General features: G+C 39.8%; 1 protein-coding gene across 4 annotated transcripts in view; it reads left to right on the top strand.

Annotated features, from left to right (window-relative positions):
* Window positions 1-344: 344 nt before the first annotated feature.
* LOC122992110 (alsin-like) overlaps window positions 345-19,706 on the top strand; it is a 48,268-nt gene continuing 28,906 nt past the window's right edge. For 3 of the 4 annotated variants that reach the window (XR_006405986.1, XM_044365714.1, XM_044365711.1), the window contains exons 1-18: window positions 345-550; window positions 2,320-2,519; window positions 4,726-4,886; window positions 5,235-5,459; window positions 6,139-6,329; window positions 6,406-6,438; window positions 6,532-6,732; window positions 7,080-7,204; window positions 7,322-7,554; window positions 7,857-7,944; window positions 9,819-10,003; window positions 14,457-14,625; window positions 15,048-15,144; window positions 15,452-15,529; window positions 15,892-16,101; window positions 16,810-16,981; window positions 17,791-17,986; window positions 19,385-19,450. Coding sequence is in view for 3 of the 4 variants with exons in the window: in XM_044365714.1 (XP_044221649.1) it covers window positions 2,500-2,519; window positions 4,726-4,886; window positions 5,235-5,459; window positions 6,139-6,329; window positions 6,406-6,438; window positions 6,532-6,732; window positions 7,080-7,204; window positions 7,322-7,554; window positions 7,857-7,944; window positions 9,819-10,003; window positions 14,457-14,625; window positions 15,048-15,144; window positions 15,452-15,529; window positions 15,892-16,101; window positions 16,810-16,981; window positions 17,791-17,986; window positions 19,385-19,450 (2,450 nt within the window). In the remaining variant the exon portion in view is untranslated. The remainder of the gene's footprint in view (window positions 551-2,319; window positions 2,520-4,725; window positions 4,887-5,234; window positions 5,460-6,138; window positions 6,330-6,405; window positions 6,439-6,531; window positions 6,733-7,079; window positions 7,205-7,321; window positions 7,555-7,856; window positions 7,945-9,818; window positions 10,004-14,456; window positions 14,626-15,047; window positions 15,145-15,451; window positions 15,530-15,891; window positions 16,102-16,809; window positions 16,982-17,790; window positions 17,987-19,384; window positions 19,451-19,706) is intronic. The other variant, XM_044365713.1, reaches the window with a different exon arrangement.

Here is a 19,706-nt window from a genome sequence, read left to right as displayed (position 1 = left end):
CAATCAGGAAAAGTTCAAACGTTGGGTGAGACCTTGAGGACTTGGATTAATGGATGTGGACTTTTCCCAGTTAAATATATACGTTTACAGTCCGTTGAACTTCCTGGTGTTTGTTGTCATAGTATAGTATTACATCCTATTGGCTTCCAGCTTAATTGAGTGGTGGGTTTGAGTGTATGGTGAGTATATACCGACACTCATAAAATAGATGTTCAGTCTTGTCTTCTTCACTGCTACATAAGTCACATTTGTAATAATTATCGATATCCACAGATCTTGAGACGAAGCATCTCTGACATACAGCAGCTGCAACAGGTGTGGCACCGCCGTCATTTTTGTCCCTGCCGGGCTGCCATCGCAGAGCGACAACATTGAACTGCCAAAGGCAACTTCTGCTTCCACTGCGCTGCACTGATTTGAATATAAAAAGATCACATACCTCAGGAGTGCTGCCGTGACAGTTTCACACAGTTGTTCGGACTTGTTGAGGCTTCCCCGCATCGCAAATCTCCGCGACTTTCTACCTTATCTAAGTACAAACTGACGGTTGGTAAGTTTAGTTAGCACCTTTAGCTGCAGTAGCATGAAGCTAGCCAACTTCAGCTAGCTGTAGCGCTATATAAACAAACGCAAACTCATGTTTAAATTAAATGGTAAATAACATGTAATGAAGCTAAAAAAGAAAGGAAACTAAGCAAGAAAGGCGTGTAAAGTTATAATAATGTCTGTAAATATTTACTCGTTGACAGAACACGTCTGTCAGGCTATTATTAGCTAATCTATCAGGTCTGTGTGTAATTTACTTTAATGTATTTTTAGTGATTACTGGCTGTGTGTTTCCATAGATACAGACACAGACGACCACTGTGCGGATTAGCTTTCGACTTAATGTTAATGTCAGCTCGTAAGAAACATGTAGCAGCACAAAAATCTCTAAAGGTTTTACTGGGCATTGAGTGGTTGTTGTGACATGTTAGTGGTGCCATTACAGATCATAATAATCCAGCAAAGATCAAAAGAAACCACCCCCGCTCCCAGTGGTTTATTCTGGCAGTGGTGGAAGAAGTATTTAGATCCTTTACTTAAATAAAAATAAAGTGTTAGCAGTAGACTGTACTTAAAATATTAAAGTAAAAGTACTCATTTCCTCCCTGTGACTAATATGTTATTATATATGACATCAGTAGATTATTAATACTGGAGCATCAGTGTGTAAGCAGCATGTTGCTGTTGTAGCTGCTGGAAGTGGAATTACTTTGAATTACTTTATATACAGTTAGCTACTTTAGTCCAGTGGTTTCCAACCTAGGGGTCCGGCCCCTCTAAAGGGTCACCAGATAAATCTGAGGGGTCGTGAGATGATTAATGGAGAGGAAAGTAGAAAAGTTTTGATACACAAATCTGTTTTCAGTTTTTGGACTTTTTCTCTAATCTTTGATTTATAGTGAAATATTGGATCATTTGAACATTTATTGAAGTGAAACCATGTGAGAAGTTTAGAGGGAGAAATCACTATTTGGTGGAGTTTTTAACAACTCATAGACGTCTGAAATGTGACCCTGACTACACACTGCTTTTTGTAAGACGTCAAAAGCCAAGAAGGTTGGAAACCACTGATTTCATCTTTGATAATGTGTTGTATTTTAAAAGCTTGTTATATCATCCATTGTGTCAAATCTTCATCTGAAAAGTAACTAAAGCTGTCAAATAAATGTAGGGGAGTAGAAAGTACAATATTTCTCTCTGAAATGTAGTGGAGGGGAAGTATAAAGTAGCATCAAATGGAAATACTCAAGTAAAGTACAAGTACCTCAGAATTGTACTGAAGTACAGTACTTTAGTAAATGTACTTTTTTACTTTCCACCACTGCATTCTTGAACTTGGAAATAGTTTCACAATATAATTTTAACTCAAGGTTACTGAGGTGATGACTGTAAAATGCAGTTGAAAGCACCGGAAAAACCTGGACCTTGAGTTGTCAAACTGATATCATGATATTAACAAGCATCATTTGCACTGTACACTTAATGATATGGTTGATTAAATTGATGTTCAGTGCATCGTAACAATGATAAGGTGGGTAAATATTCACTGTGATCAGTCAAACAAGTTTCAGTGTTGATTTTTGTAGCATACTAGTATGAAATGAAAGTTTATCCTCTCTTGATGATTGAAAATCAGTTTCAACATTTCATCATTTACTTTGGAAACAGTCAGCACTATTGTCCTCTAAATTAAGTGACCTGAATAATGCTAGTTATTATTGTACATGTCAGACAAGTCAAGTAATACACATATTTACTGTGTTATTTTGACAGGTGATTCTTAGAAAACAAGCACCTGAAACCAGATGAACCACAGAGGCGTCAAAACAGGAAAGATGACTCAATTGTTTCTTGCAAACTGATTTATTCTTGGAAGTGAACTGAAGACGAGAGCTTTGGAAAAATGTTAATAATGATGCCTTCACTGACCTGCGGAACAGATAATCTGAAGTGATGGAGAACAGAGAGGAGAGGTAAACACACACACACACACACACACTCTTGTGCTGCCCCTGTCCTGATTATATCTCATCACTAACCTGTTTCCACTGGAAACATGTTGAATACGAAAGCAAGATGCCACTGAAATCATGTTTCCTTTCATCTGGGCAAGATGTGAGATTATATCGACCACTGAGCTCTCTCAGTATATAACAGTCAAGTAAAGTTGCAACAATTGGTCAATTAATAATTTAGTTGATTGACAGAAAATTAAGTGCCAACTGTTTTGATAATCAATTAATCATTTTGAGTCATTTTTTAAGAAAAAATAAAATGCCAAAATCTCTAGTTCCTTTAGCCCTCTATGATAGTAAACTGAATATCTTTGGGTTGTGGACTGTTGGTCGGGACAAAACAAGATGTTTTAGGTTGCATCTTGGGCTTTGGTGAACAGTGATTGACACTTTTCACCAATTTCTAACATTATAGACCAAACAACTAATTACTAAGAGAGATAATAATGGACAGATTAACTGATAATGAAAATAATTGCCAGTTGCAGCCCTACAATTAAGCTTTAATTGCTGTATATAGTGACTTTCATAGCAGTCGTGCATTTCATTTACAAGTGACAAACTAATCACAGTTGTTTGTTGTTTGTTGGTTTTATATGTTTATGTTTAAATGGTCAGCCTCAGTCAGTATCAGTCAGGCTTTACTGAATACGTTTTAGCAGTTATTGAGGTTTTGAGAATTTAAACTTAAAATGCGACAAATTAATTTTTGTAATTTTTGATATACAGCTTCATAATGAGATGGCTGAACTCCATGATGGCCGATTGCTTTAATGTGAAGAAATATCAAACTCACAATGAAAGAGTGTTCATTCAGTGTTATACCTCAGTGTTGCAGCTCTGCTATATATTTGTGTCCAGTTCAATATTGAATGAATGAATGAATGAATAGTTTTATTTTTGTATCCAGTCATTTACATGACCCATCCCTCATGGGATTATTCAGGCATATTAACTAACAACAAACCAAACATTCCAGCATGTAAACCCACCATTATCCAGCAGCACAATACATCAACACCATTCAAACGTAAACATAAACCTCCCACAACTAACGCTCCAGGAGATATATCCCACAATGGAAAAACAACAAATATATAAACAGCCCCATGAGCACAAAACACAACACACAAATCCAAACAAAACAAAATCTGCATCCATCAATGCCAAACACTGTATGAAACAGTGTTCTCTGCATGTCTTCAAGCAAAATCCAGCTGAATCAGGTGCTTCTTAGTTCAAAGACAGCAGACTTCCAGAGAACAAAAGAGACTGGAGGACGCCGATTAATTCACAGCCTTTAATTGTGCAAACAGACTAACGTTTCAACACAACTGTGTCTTCAGTCTTTGACTCTGGTGAAGACACATTAATGTCAAAACGTCTGTTTGCATAATTAAAGGCTGTGAATTAATCGGTGTGCTTCAGTCTTTTGTTCTCTTGGTGCCAAACACTGTATATTTGATCCACTTCATAGACCGATAGTTTGCAACCTATATAGAATAGAGTCTGAGGAATTTTTCTATCATATGTTACTTTTCTCCTCCAATCCCATGCTTTAGAAATATATTCAGAAAATGCAAAGACATTATCAAAAAGGCTTCAATTAAAGCTCAACAATATTGAACAATATTTGTCATAAATCATGATATAAAGGACATAAGAGAATGAAATTATATCTGTATCTTCTAGTTTCAGAATATAGTGATAATAAACCTCATCTGTGCACAGAGTGATCTCTGACTTAGGAAAATTATACTTAACATATTTTCACATTTGTAATCTTTCTTAAATAAAAAATAAGTTGTCCGTTTAGGCTTTTGCCAGATATCAGTGTTGTCTACACTGTTGGCGTTCAGGTATTTACAATGTTTTTCTCCTTCCTCGACACATAACTGCATGTCTGGGCCTGAGCTGAACAAAACAATTAGTGGTTGATGGATGAATTAGATGGAATTTAATCTGTCGTTCAGATAATTGTCTTTCGTGTCACGGATGCCTGAAAAAATACTTTAAAGAAGAAATGTCTGGTTGTGTCTGGGCCAGGCTGGTGATTGTTAGGTTCAGCCATAACTGTCAGGTTAGGTTGAGGGCAGGTTATGTCTAAAATTTCAGGCTCAATTCAGGGTAATGTTAGTAATAAATTTTGTGTGGGTTATTGCAGCCCTGCTGATGAGCGGGCCCCCACACCTCCAGAGAGAGGACTGCTCCACATCTGGAAGTCAGGGGGCCCCAGTGAGCAGCTTTGCCCTGAGAGAGTGCTGCTGTCCAAGTGCGTCCTGCAGGTCGCGCTGGGAGAACACCATGGACTCCTGCTATCACAGGGTGAGAGAGAGTGTGGACATTATATTGTGTTTGAAATCCCCTAATCTAGGTATTAATAGTATTTGTGGTTCAGAGTTCTTCTCTCTAGATAAACAAGTTCTTTCCAAAAACAGCACCAGAGGAACATCTTCTATTTTATCCATATCGCAAAGGATGATTTTTCTTTTGCGTGCATCTGTAGCTGCAGATTGAAACCAAGTTGCTCGTGTGAACTGAGCTTGCTGTGGTTATATCATTACATCTTCAACAATTACATTCCTCCCATTCACATTAAACCATAAAAACATTTCTACCCTTAGCTTCAAGATCAAAATTAGCCATTTCCACTCAGTTGTTGCCATCTTCCAGGTGGTCAGGTGTATTCTTTCGGTGAGCTGCTGTGGAGAGGTCTGAGCGTTCCAGTTTCTGCTCCGGTGCTGGAGGAGTCCCTGCTGGGGAGGACGGTGGTCCGTGTGGCTGCCGGCGGTTTCCACTGTGGGGCGGTGAGCGAACAGGGAAACGTCTACATGTGGGGGGAGAACACTGCAGGACAGTGTGGGCTGACCGAGAGGGGCACAACCGCAAACATCACAGGTTGGTCAACACCTTCCTTTCTCATTTTATTCTTTCATTCCTTCCTACATCCCTTTGAGTCGTCTTCCCTCCTCGCCTCCTTCTTCCTTCAGCGCTTCTATATTCTTCCTCATTCGTTCTTAGCTTTCTTCCTTCCTGTCTCACTTCAGTCTTTCCTCACTTCCTTCCTTCTTTCTTTCCCTACATCCATTTAGAGAAATTTAGAGTTTATTCTAAACACATGGTCCTTCTTCAAATTTTCCTTTTCTTTTCACTTATTTGTTTATTATTAATTTTTTTTGTCAGTTATTGTGTCATTGAAGGCTATATACTGTAGCCGTGTAAAGTGTGTTGTACCTGATCTGAAAAGATGTTAATACATGCCAGGACAACATAAGCTATCTAAAAACCACAAGAACTCTGACCAGTGTGCTCAGGCAGGTCTGTGTATTTTTTGGTGCTTGTAGAGCTTGTTGGTGGTGAGGTCAACATGGAGCAGATTAAAGATCTAATACTTTCCACTTCATGACACTTACAATAAGATTGTAACGGATGCAGCTGTGGTAACAGAAAATGTGGAAATAATCAAAGTTAGATTATAAAAAGTATCAGAAAGATATGTCTACTTTTGTCATAAAATCCCCTCAAACAGCCTTTAGACTCTTTATATGTATGTGTTTGACACTTTGCTTTGTGCTAGTTTCAGAACCATGTCCTGTCACTGTGGTGGACAATGAGGTCGTTCCTCCAGTGGTGGTTCGGGTTGTGGATCTGGCCTGTGGACGTGAGCACAGCCTGGCTTTGTCAGCCCAGAATGAGCTGTGGGCTTGGGGCAGTGGCTGCCAGCTTGGCCTGGTCACAAACACCTTCCCCGTATGGAGACCGCAGAAGGTATGCCTGTGTAAGACTAAATGGATTGACAGAACAGTATATTTTTATAATTTATCATTTTCTATTTCTGGCCCAGGTGGAGCACTTGGCAGGCAGACATGTGATCCAGGTAGTTGCTCTTCCTGATATCTTCATTGCCACATTAAAAGTACAGAAATAAGATGTTGTTTCCAGTGTTACTGTTTCTGTTTATTTCCCACAGGTGGCTTGTGGTGCCTACCACAGCCTGGCTCTGGTTCGGAGTTTACCTCAGCAGAACTACACTACGCAGAAACCCCCGGAGAAGAAGGAGCAGGGTCAGTCACCTCGCTACTCATCTACAGAGAGGGAGGAGCCCCTTGCAGTTGATGATGCTCACTACTGTCCACTGGGAGTGGAGCTAACTGAAGTCATGACAGCCGAGGTAAACATACCGTGAGACGAAGAAATTGAAGAAATCTGGTGATGAAAACCACACTCAAAAAATGAACACAATTAGTAGTATAAAATTGTCACTTTACATCAGCTTCAACATCCTGGAATCTGTCATTTCTAGAAGAGAAATTACAGAATCTGGAGGTTGTAAAAATGTCATTGATTGACTTTTAAACTAGTCATTGTTGTGATGTGGTGCTATGGGATCTTTGAGATATGTTTCAGCAGCTATAGCACTACATCATACTGTTCCTTTCTACATGTATTGGTGCTCATTTAAATGATTTTGAGTGTTTTCAGCACTGGTTGATCCCCTTCTTTGGTGTCTATTCCCAGATGTCCCCCAGAAGAAGAAGACCCAGACAAAGGCTCCGACCTGGGGGAAGATCTGCTGGCAGCAGCCCTGGGTCTGGAGCTGGTCTATGTCCATACTCTGAAGACGGCAAATCTAACACTATACAGTACAGTATTATGAATATTATGCTTCTCCCTTTTATTTCTCAGTTTTAACATTTTTGCATTTCATGTCCTTCTCTTATTTTCATTTATCTCTGTTCCTTTCCTCCATCGCAAAACAGGGAGAATCTTCCCGCTGGCACCAAGCTGGAGTCCGAAGGGCACGCTGACCCTCTAACCCAGACAGACGGCAGCCCTAAATCCCAACCACTGTCAGGCTGGACAGCCAACAAGAACTCCTTTAATGACGAGCTCGAGCTTCAGAACCTCCTCCAGAAGCTGTCTGGTCACTCATTAGAGATGCGACATGCCAGCGGACCTGGAGATACCGACTCGCTGAGCAGTCAGACTTCAGGTTAGTGATGTATCTGTTCCCTTTTCCTCTGTGCAGTCCTATGCTCTAAAGTTTGTTCCTTTGCATGTTTGTTCTTTTATATTTATATATTTCTCATCTCTTTATCCATAGGTGTGTTCTTTTGTTTTTTGTTCTTAGATTTATGTGATCTGTTCTCTTTGTTGTCCTAGCTATTTGTTAATAGTAGTTAGCTCATTTGTTCATTGTTTGCTTGTTACTCCGTTCTTTGCAGATTTTTAGTATTTAATTTATTTTATTGCTACTGTTTTTCTTCCCTTCTCTCCATTCATCTTTCCGTCCAGATGACAGCTATGTTTCTTCAACTCCTTCCACGGATATTTTCACTTCCAGTTACAAAGACGACATGCCGATTAAGAGTCAAACTAACAAGTAAGACCAAGTTTAGTTGACGATGAAGCACTTTTATTTGGACAAGAAAGTCTAAGAAAATTGTCAATCATGTTGTAATCTATGTTGTGATAAAATAAGTTGTAGAGGTACAATCAAGAAAGAGAGTCAATAGCACTGAAGATGAATAGGAATGTGTTGGGTATTACAAGGAGAGGAGTCAAGCATAAATTAGCTCTGTATGCAGACGACTTACTTCTGTTCTTGGCAGACCCAGATAAATCCATTCCCTAAGTATTGAATATATTGGATGCATTTGGTAATATATCAGATTATGAGGTGAACTTCGGTAAAAGCAAACTCATGCCTGTTAATGCAGCAGCCAAGATTTTCCCCCCTCACTATGTTTCCATTCAAGATCTCCCAGGAGAAGTTAACTTTCCTGGGAGTCTGTGTTACTAAGAAATTTAATGACCTGTTTGACTTCATTTTCACCCCTTTACTTAAACGCTTGAAGCAAGATTTTCAGCATGGGGCTCTCCTCCCCCTTCCACTGGCCAGCTGCATAAACTGTGTCACAATGAATATTCTGCCTAGGTTTCTTTATCTCTTTCAGTGCATTCTCATTTTCATTCCCAAACCTTTTTTTCATTAACTTGACAGTATTATCTCCCAGTTTTTTTGGAACAGTAAGAACCCTAAGAGGGAAAAAGGAGATATTACAGAATCCCAAAAGCTTAGGTGGTATGTCCTTGCCCAATTTTCAGTTTTATTATTAATCTCCGCTTGATACTATATTGGACTAAACTTAAATCCCCTGACCCCATCCTGGCCCGGCTCCGCATTGAATCATTCTCCTCCGCCCCTTTATCATTGTCTGCTTTTTTATGTTTATCATTCACAGACCCACCCCCCAGGTGCAACAATAACATTATTGTTGCCAACAGTATTAAATTTTGGAGGCAATTTATTTAACATTACAGGTTCCAACATCTCTCCCTTTTGGCCCACCTTCACGCCAACCCACTGTTCCCTCCTTCCCTACATGATAATGCTTTTGAATCATGGTGCAATAAGGGTGTTGCTTTTGTCAAAGATTTTTACGTAGATGGCGTTTTTGCCTCATTCAAGCAACTTATTGATCAGTTTGTTATCCCAAGATCTCACCGTTTCAGACACTTTCAGGTTAGGAACTTTGTGCGCAAGTGTTATCCTGATTTCCCCTCTATCCCTCCCTCTTCATCTATTGATGCTCTTCTAGACGTTGACCCTGATCTTAGAGGGGCCATCATTACAGTTTATAACCACCTTTTTGCACTACAATCCCCTGTGTCTGTTACTTTATAAGCAGCCTGGTCCCAGGACATAGGTGGTGCTATAGGTGACCCAACTTTGAGAGTCCTTCTGATCAGCGTGCATTGCTTCTCTATCTGTGTCATACATGTGGTGATTCATTGCAAAATTGTTCATAGGACTCACTGGACCAGATGTAGACTGGCTAGATTTGATCTAAACATAGACCCAACGTGTTTTCGTCACCAAGCTCCTGCCACTCTTATATTTGTTCTGGTCCTGTCCTTCTCTTGCCCCTTTCTGGACATCAGTATTTGCAACAATCTCTCAAGTTGTCCCAAGCCCTTCTGAGTCTTCTCCTATTGCTGGTCTACTCTGTGTTCTCCCACGTGATAGCCTACTTCACTTCCCGCCTTCCAGCATGACTATTTTGTCTTTGTAACACTTTTGGCCAGACGACTCATATTACTCAGAAAAGTGGAAAAGTGCCCTCCATTCATTTTTGTTTAATCATTGTGTAATAGGAACACACTGAAGGTCAATTTTCCCTCAATATCCACATGCCAAATTGACTCTCACCTACAGTGTATTTGCCACCTGATCCTTGACCTTCTCTCCTACAGTAGCGGTGGAGTGGCCGGGGTCTACTCCTCCTCCTCCCCAGTGTGTTCGGAAGAGGTTCGGATTTATCTGGAGAAGGAGAGGCAGGCACTGCAGGGGCAGAAGAGCTCCAGTCTCACAGATATTAACCAGAAGGGGAAAACAGGACCAAACAGGAGACGCTCCCTGCCTGGAACACCCACTCATGGTAGGAATAGAAAGGGTCTGAACAAACGGATTGATAAAAACTCTTCATCTCAGACATTTGAGTTCCAAAATTAAACAATGCAGCCCTAACTTGTAGATGTAAATACACTGATGAACTCAGTTTCCCTTTTACGTTACTTGGGTTAAAGTTCTAATATACTGTTTACAAAAAATATCAGTAAGTACAGGAGATATGTTCTCCATTACGTGTCTGTCTCAAAGGATCTGATGCCTGATGAATGCCACCTGTTCATAAGTAGGTGCACGTTCATGGGATTTGATCATTAGCATAATCCATGCCACCATATAAGGCTACTTGTTCTGCTCCGTTTCTGTGTCTCACTCACAGATTTATTACCAAGGAGTCAAACGAAGAGCAGGGTGACCAATTTTAATGTTATCTGCAACAGAAACATACAGTGCAATTTCAGTTTGTTTGCCTTTCCCTTTGACGCAGTTAACCGTAATGAGTTCTCAATGACCTGATATTATTGTTAGCTCAAATCAGTTGAATGCACAGGCTCACATGATAAAATTGTATTTGATGTCTTTGGATTCAGTATTTGCTTTTTTGAGATAAGGTGACAATTAACTTATTATCAGGAGAAAATGAAAACAACTACACATATAACTTGTATTGCAGAAGCCATGAAACAATTATAAACCCTTCTCATAGCTCAACTAACCATGTACTCTTTATACATCCACAGAAGAATTTATGAAGTGTATTACAACAGTGGAACAAAAATGTAGGCAGATGCATGTTGTAACCTTTACGGAAACTGGTGATTAAGAGACGCAGCAGAGTAAGTTCTCCTCTGGTTTGCCAGGACTTTCAGGAGTGTCAAAATGAAAGTGTCTCATCAATCACCACAAAACCACTCAGCACATAGACTTGTTTTCAGTTTTAGTAGTTTTAGTTAGTTGTCACGTCTTTGACAAACATGGCTAATAGTTTCTGTGTGCACCCTGCGTGAGACACATGGCTACGAAAATGCACCACTTACTCTGCGAATCAGGCATGATGCACCTGTGCCTTGACATATGAAATAAATACCCATGAGTGGTGTAACATACTTGTAATCTAGCTGTCTGTTGACACGTGGCATTAACATGCGTCTCCACATGCGTCCTGAGTGACCACTTGTGATCGGATCTCACTTCTCTATGTGCAAATAAACACGGACATCATTTCTGTTTTCAAAGACCAAATTCGTTCGTTATTCGTCCAAAGCTGTGTTCAACTTGTTTGATAACAGGATACATGTTTAGGATATATATGAATATTCCGCGTCGAGAAAGAGAGAGATGCAGTGATCTCCCCGCAGCTGCGTGCGCATTTACGCACAAGACACAGCAGCATAACTTCATTGATTATTTAAATCTCCGACATGCCGACAGGATCAGTCAGGATCTAATGTTAATTAATGTTCTGCGATCTTCTACACATCCAACAGGTCATCTGTTACACACACAGTCCAGGTTTATACTGTTTGGAGTAAAGCAGCCGTCCTCTTGATAAATCCTGAGCTCCATTATGTTTAGCAGCGTAGCAAAACTAAAAACTGTCGTTATCAATTTGACAGGACAGAAGAAACTATGCAGTAAGGTTTTAGCTTCTGAAGTATTTTTTAGACAGACAAGCGAAAAATGAATGGTTGATGAATGAATGAATGGCCCAGATCACCTCCGAATGTGGTCTTAGTGATCGGATCTCAATCCGTCCTCAATGCATCTTGGGTCTGTTTACACCTGTACATAGAGCTGTCCACTTGTGATCGGATCACCCGAGACGGATGTTAATACCAGGTGTAAACAGAGCCATACATTGGGCCTCATGCAAGAACATTTTTTTATGCTTATCCAAAATCTCTTTTTTTCTGTGAGGTTTGTTTGTACGATTTTTCCAAGTCAGATTTACCAAACTCTCTTAACCAGACAATGGTTTGTTTTAGCCTGATGAATGCCGTCTGTTCATGAGTAGGTGCACGTTCATGGGTTTGATCATTAGCATAATCCACAGCACCATACAAGGCTTCCTGTTCTGCTCCGTTTCTGTGTCTTACTCACAAATTTGTCATCAAGGAGTAAAAAGAAGAACTTCATCTTGCAGAGCTTTAAGTCCTGCTTTTAGAAATCAGCAGACAAAAACATAATGAATTTAGCAGTGCCAGTAGTGGCGTTAGAGGACTCAAAACAATTAGAAAATATGAATAGTAGAGCAGTCAACAGTGTGTCATCAGAACAATGCTGAACTGTGACAGAAATAAAGAGGGAATATACCGTCTGCTAGAGCGGTCCATGTCTAATATGAGAGGTGGTAAAGGAGGATATGACGATCATGAAGGTATCAGATGAAATAATATTGTATAACCTGCAGTAGGTGATTCTTACACGTCAGGTGCAAAAGATGATACTGGACAAAGACCTGCATAAAGACCTCGAGGCAGCTGTCTGAGAGAATTTTCCTACAACTATTGAAACATAGAAGTTGCTGTGCTGAAATATTCAAATAAATATTATAAAATCTAAAAACCTCTCACTAAATTGGAAATCCATGATGATGATGACAATAAGATGAACTGAGTATTCATTTTGCATGAAGTTTGTCTTGAGAACGAATCCGTTTGTACGAGTGGTTCTTGCATGAGGCCCAAAGTCTGGCCCCAGTCAAATTAACAATACCAGCAGACTCGCTGAAACGCAGAAGGATGACTCATTTTAACGTTATCTGCAACAGAAACACACAATGCAATTTCTGTTTGTTTGCCTTTCACTTTGACGCAAGGAACAGTAATGAGTTCTCAGTGACCTGATGTTATCAGCTCAAATCAGTTGAATGCGCATGCTCACATGATAAAACCATATTTGACTTTTTGAGATTAAATATTTGCTTTTTTGAGATAAGGTGACAATTAACTTATTATTGGGAGAAAATGAAAACAACTACACATATAACTTGTATTGCAGAAGCCATGAAACAAATATTATAAACCCTTCTCAACTAACCATTTATTCTTCAAGCATCCACAGGAGACTTTATGAAGTGTATCACAACAGTGGAACAAAAATACAGGCAGATGCATGTTTTAACCTTTTGGGAAACTGGTGATTAAGAGACGCAGTAGACTAACTTCTCCTTATCTGGTTTGCTAGAGTGTCACAATGAAAGTGTCTCAGCAGTCAGTACAAAACCACTCAGCATACAGACTATTTGTCAGTTCTAGTAGTTTTAGTTAGTAGTTATTTCAGTCTATTACACAACTCGTCTAATGCTGTCATTTTTTAAAGTTCATTACATTAAGCTTCAGTTTGTTTTTTCTTCTATTTCTTCCTGCTTTCCTCTGATGTTGTTGGTTCTGTGATTTCCTGCTCTGTGCCTGCTTACCTCACCTTGACAGCTTCACCTTGCTCACTGTTTGAGCTTTGTGATTAACATTATTATTTTTCTTTCTTTCTTATCAACTGTGTGTATCTGTTACAGGAATAAATAATGTTGTATTGAATTGGATTACTGGCTCTTTATGCCTCTGTGCTGGCAACAGCATTATGTTTTCGGGTTATCTCAGGAACACCTTGAGAGAATTTCTTCAAATTTGGCACAAACGTTCACTTGGACTCAAGGATGAACTCAAGAACTTGAACTCAAGACTGAATACGCTAATTATGACAAAGTTTCATCTAATTTTATCTAATAGGATAAAATTATGAAGTGATGATGTGTTATATCTAAAAGGTCAACTTCACTGTGACATAATAATGTTCTGCAAAAACTCTTTTCTGGCCATTATTCAACGCCATAACTCAGGAACAGAAGGGGAGATCGTGACCATATTTCACATATGGTCAGATACTGAATTGCTGACACTAATCTTGGTGTCCACTTTGAAACTGTGGTGATTGTATTGATCCTCTCTGTTGCCGGGTTGAAGATGTGTGTGAAGCATCCACGTTTTAGAATTTGTAGCTTCTTTGCAGCAACATCCACATCTATCATGGCTACAATTTTGTGTTCTATCAGAATCAGCTTTATTGGTCAAGCATTTGAACACATGCAAGGAAAATACACTTAATACCTTTTATTAAATTCCCTCAAAGTCTTCACTACAAATATTAGGTGAGTCTAGACAAACATGGAACTGCAATTTGACTGGTTGGCGGAGGCTTACAACAGCGAGGTGATAAAATGTTTAAAGTTGGTTTCAGAGGAGCTCACATAAGTTGTCAGGGTGTGTGCGGGTTATATGACCATGTCTGCTGTTTCCTTCATCATGCTGCTGTATGAGACACTTCATCTCTTTTCTCTGTTTCTTGTGGCTGTTTTTACTCCTGACGCACGAAGTTCATTTGCAGTCTTGACAGATGCTCAAATTTAACCAGTAGGTGATGGTTCAGTTGTTTGAAACAACATTGCAACCAGGATCTCACCATTAGATCATGTATTTTTCTTTCAGGGTCTCCACGGCGACGGCGCCCTTGTGCCTGCGGGCCATCGTCTGCGGGTCGGACTCAGGCTGCAGCCCCAGAGGAGGCAGGAGATATACTGCCGTCTCTGGAGACAGAGGTGTGGAGTTGGGGACGCGGGTCTGAGGGGCAACTGGGCCATGGAGATCAGCTTGCCAGGTCTGTTTACACACACACACACACACACACATAATATATCCCCCTTGTATAAACATATTCTTATACACTAAGACAGAGAACAGTATAGTACAAAATTAATGTTTGATTAAATGACTGTATAATGACGATAAATTGATTTTAATGCAATAAATGTCATATTTATTACATTGAATGTGTTTCGCTAACTACACTTTATTTCTGTTTTACATAAAATAAGACTATTTCATATGTAACATGTAAATTACCAACCCATAAAACCTCTTTTATTATATACTTCTTTTATTGATCAGATACTATGTAATATAAATAAATGATGTGAAATGTAGTGAAATCCATGAGACTGGACTTAACTGTGTGTGTGTGTGTGTGTGTGTGTGTGTGTGTGTGTGTGTGTGTGTGTGTGTGTGTGTGTGTGTCTCCAGACTCCAGCCTCTGTGTATTAATTCTTTGACAAGCGAGGAAGTGATAAAAGTCGCCGCAGGGTCGCACCATTCGCTGGCTCTCACCGCTCAATGCCAGGTCAGACACAGACACACACACACAAACGAACAACGGCACTTCTATACTTGTGAGGACCCTCATTGACAGACAGAGTGTATTCTTTACATCCTTTTCCTTCACCATCACAACTACATGCCTTATTCCAACCCTCACCCTGACCTTACCTAAACCTGAGAGCTCAAAACTCTGGCCAAGACTGGCCAAAATGTCCTCACCTTCTGGTTCCAAAATTCAAATTGGTCCTTGCAAACATAGACATACTTACACACACACACACACACACACACACACACACAGACGAACTAACTGCTCTCGTGTGTCACAGGTGTACTCGTGGGGCAGCAACATGTGCGGACAGCTCGGTCATATCAACAGTCCTGTCACTGTCCCGCAACAGACTAAGGTACAGAAATGTCTATTCTTTTATTCATTCAGTCATTCACACTCACTTCACTTGTTTCACACGTTCAGTCATACATTAATTAATTCCCTTAAATGCTTATTTCTTCACCTGTTATTTACTGACCTTAGTTCAGTGATTCCTGTGGCGTGAAGCTCCATGTTAGCAGAGCAGCAGCAGTCTGTGTGAAACCATTTGTTAATAGTTTATATACTGCTTATAAATGCTAAATAACTGGACTCAAGTGTGACCAATTAATAAATGTATTGTTTATTGTAGTGGTTGTAATTACAGTAACACAACTACAAAAAGTTAGTAAATGTCCTGATAGCATTCTGTGTTTTGTCTCTGGACGGCCACCATAGCTGTCTGATGGTCTTCGAGCGTGGGACGTGTCAGCCGGTCAGAGCCACTCCCTCCTCTTGGCTGACGGAGACTGTGTCCAGCCTGTCCTGTTGTACTGCGGCCAGCAGCAAGAGACGAGCTCATACCAGAGTCAAAGGTCGTGCCAGAGGTCACCTAACAGGGCAGAGAGTTACACAGTCAGACCCACCCTGCTGCCTTTCTGCGTGGAGGTTCGTAGGTCCAAATCACAACTGTTGTTTTTTTTTTTTTGTTTTTAATCTTTCAACAAGACTGACAGCGAAAAAGTGTTCTTTTTAAGAAACGACATGTGTGGCGCTGGCAGGGATCATCACAACAGACACAGATATGTTTACATTTTCAGCTAGAGGAAATAAACAGAACAAAAATGGAAAGTCAGAGAAAGTTGATGAAAAAAATGTTTAAAACAACAGAAGAAAAACCATAAAATACTGGAATGATGGAACATTATGGACGAGAGAAGAAGTCACTTTAAAGTCTGAAGTGCACAGCAGAAGAGTGTTTTGAATCCAAGCTCTGAGATGTTGGTTATGATTAAATCTGCAAAAAAGCACAAAGTGCTATTTGTGGGTGTATAATGTAAAATTAGGTGCTGATTGGTGTGGATCAAAGAAAACAAAGAAGCACACAAACACACACATCCAGTGCAGTTTTATTAATACATAGTTCAACAAAAAATAAACAACAAAGACACATTTAAGCATTAATCATGTTAATGTTACTGCGTTCTTATTATGAGTAGAGAAGTTCAAACCTAATATAAGCCTCACCAAAGCCTCACCAACCTCCACACACACCTGTAATCTTAACCAAAACATCTCCATGCTGTAACTATTAATGACTTTTGTTTCTTTTCTGTGTGTGTGTGTGTGTGTGTGTGTGTGTGTGTGTGTGTGTAGATGGGTTACGTTAGCAGGGTGTGCAGCGGTGGTCAGAGCTGTGCAGTGCTGGCAGATCACAACGTCATGGGTTTCATCTCAGCCATCCATGAACTGGCTTCCAGAGAGAGACAGTTCTACTGCTGGCTGAGCAGCGTCAGGAAGCTGCTCATGACCCCGCTGTTTAACAGAGGTGAGAGGGTGTCTGCTCTCCGTCTTTCTTTGATTAATACCACTAATTCCTGTGGTGCTGATTTTCTAACAGTTGAGAAAAATGTTACTAAGATACATATTTAAAGTGTTAGCTCGTATTCAGACTTAAAAACAGCCCTTTGATAAAACAGCGCAAAAGGCTGCGTCGGTGGAGACGTGTTGTTCAGGTGAGACAGTGAAATACAATCCAGGAAGTGAAATTGGAATGACAGAGCGTATTAAAGGGGACGTATCGTGCACATTTCGAGGTCTGTGTTTATATTCTGGGGCTCATGGAATATCTGCATGCATGACAGTTTCAAAAAACTCCTTATTGAATGACTTTCGCAACAAAGGCTGAGGTTGTCGATACAATCAGATCATCATGAGGAGGAAGTAAAGGTAACATTGAAAACGAAGGCTTTTGACTTACACAGAGCATTTTTACACATGTTCACCTCAAGCTTTGGAACTTTGATCATGTTTAACATCGACATCCAACATTATAACAGTATAAAAATAACAGAAAATCACAAAAAGCACGATATGTCCCCTTCAAGGCTTAGCAGACACCAGAGGTTTATAACACTCACAAGTCCGGGAAGTTATTTGACTAATAGTATGATAATAGTAAAACATTTTGCAATTTTAAAATTCTGTTTATATTTACTTTTTGGGTGTGAATTATTGAGTAAAGCAGACAGCAGTCCATAATAATGAATAGTTTGAATGTGTGTCTTCTACCCTTTTCCTCTCAAATGTAAATGAAAACTTGTGTGTGTCTGTGTGTGTGTACGCTCTACCCCACAGAGAGCGCGAGTCCGTCGTTAGGTGAGCCGTGCACTCATCTCTTCTTCTCTCTCTGTGAGCGTCTTGTTCGTCTGAGCGTCCTGATCGGTCGACACTCCACGTCACTCAGCTACTTCCTGCATGACGTGCAGGGCCGTGATGTCACTTCCCTTCCCCTGCTGACGCACACTGAACACTTCTTGGACATTTATAAAGAGTAAGGTTCAACTTTTTGTCTCGGCATAAAATGATCTTTACTGAACGGTATCGGACAAAAGTTTGGACACATTTTCTCATTAATGGGAGTGTGTCCAAACTTTTGACAGTTTCTGTATTTTCTCAAATAAGTTTAGGACACACATCCTCATATTTTAAAGGTTATGTGTATATTTTATTGTAGTTTTTGTTTGTTTTCAGTTCCTCTACTCTTGCAGTTTTCAGTTCTTTTAGTTTGTTTCATTCCCAGTTTCACTGTCATGTTTTTCTCTTGTTTTTACTATGAATTTGACGTGATTCATCCCACTTTACGTCTGTGGGTAGAATAACTGCCAGTTTTTACAGAAACGATCATTGTCTCATACAACAGAAAGCAATTCAAAGGCAAATACTATAGCTCTAATTGTTTTACATATGATGATATTTATGATTATATTTAACACATATATTTAACAGCCATAAACAAGTTTGATTAAATACCAGCTCATATTCTTTGCCTCAATGTTAAAATCACATCATGTCCACTGTAATAACAGTGTATACTGTACCTGTACTGCATTTGACTGCATACGTCTGTATGAATACTGTGTTTTATTTTGAACTGTGAATGAATTTTCCTGAGTTTCACAACTCATGCAGTTGCTGCTCTCTGGGCTCGTTTGGAACAACTTGAGAAATCTGTCACATGGGTGTTTATGCTGTTTTCAAACCAAGAGTTTGTTCGTCTGGTACGAATCAGTAGATGAGTCGCTAAACCTGTTGCATTTTCCACCTGGTCTGGTTTCTTTTCATGTTGAAAAAATTCAAACAAACCAAAATGCATCACTAAACTCCATGACAGAGTGTTGACTAGATGTATCTGGAGCAGGAGCAAGACTGAGGAGGAAGAAGGTCTGCCCAAATATCAATAAGGCAACATACTTTGTTGCTAGTCCAGGTCGGACCTCGATTCATTCTCCCACTAGCTGCTAGCAACTGTTGATTTAGCTCATCAGCATCCCAGCATGCAAAGCAACACTTTGTAACCACTTCCTCTAAAGGATCTTGATATGGTTGTTTTGGTCTACACTTGAGTACGATTGCTGTGTTCAGATTTATCCAAACCAACTGCAACAAGCAGGAAAACTAACCAGAGTCCGATTCAACCGGACTGAACAAGACAGGTTTGAAAACAGCCTAAAACATAAACCAGTAAGGTTTGATTTCAGAGCCAGTAAAGCTACAAAGTTTCTGTTGACAATAGATAGTGAAGGAGTGATGAAAATAATTCCTTTCAACATGTCAACAATAGTAAGAACACCACTGATATGATGTAACTGTAATAATAACAGCACAGTTGGTCTGACATTGTGAATTAAAATAAAAATCCCAATTAAAGTCTCTCTTTCTCTCCGTCCAGGTATTGTTCTTCAGTAGGTGACTTCCAGGTGATGGGTGGATTCCAGTCACTCCATAAACTCTCACTGTAAGCTCCTTTTTTTTCATTTTATGTCCTCACTCGAGGAGTCCTGCTTGCCTCATTTTTCCCTGCACCCCAAAAATGTAGAGACATGAATGTGCCCTCTCCAAGTCCCACCACAAAGGGCTCCAACAACAGAACGAAATCTGAGTCTGAGCAGGAAAAGATTCAGATTTAACAACTTCCTGTGCAGCAGGAAATATTAAAACAGACAATTTGAACTAAAAGCAAACACATATTTAGATGAAAGTACTCAAGATAA

This window comes from Thunnus albacares, chromosome 11 (assembly GCF_914725855.1).
Source record: "Thunnus albacares chromosome 11, fThuAlb1.1, whole genome shotgun sequence".
NCBI classification, from domain to species: Eukaryota; Metazoa; Chordata; class Actinopteri; order Scombriformes; family Scombridae; genus Thunnus; species Thunnus albacares.
Note: the sequence above shows the minus strand (reverse complement) of the source record. Positions and strands in the feature narration are given on the sequence as shown.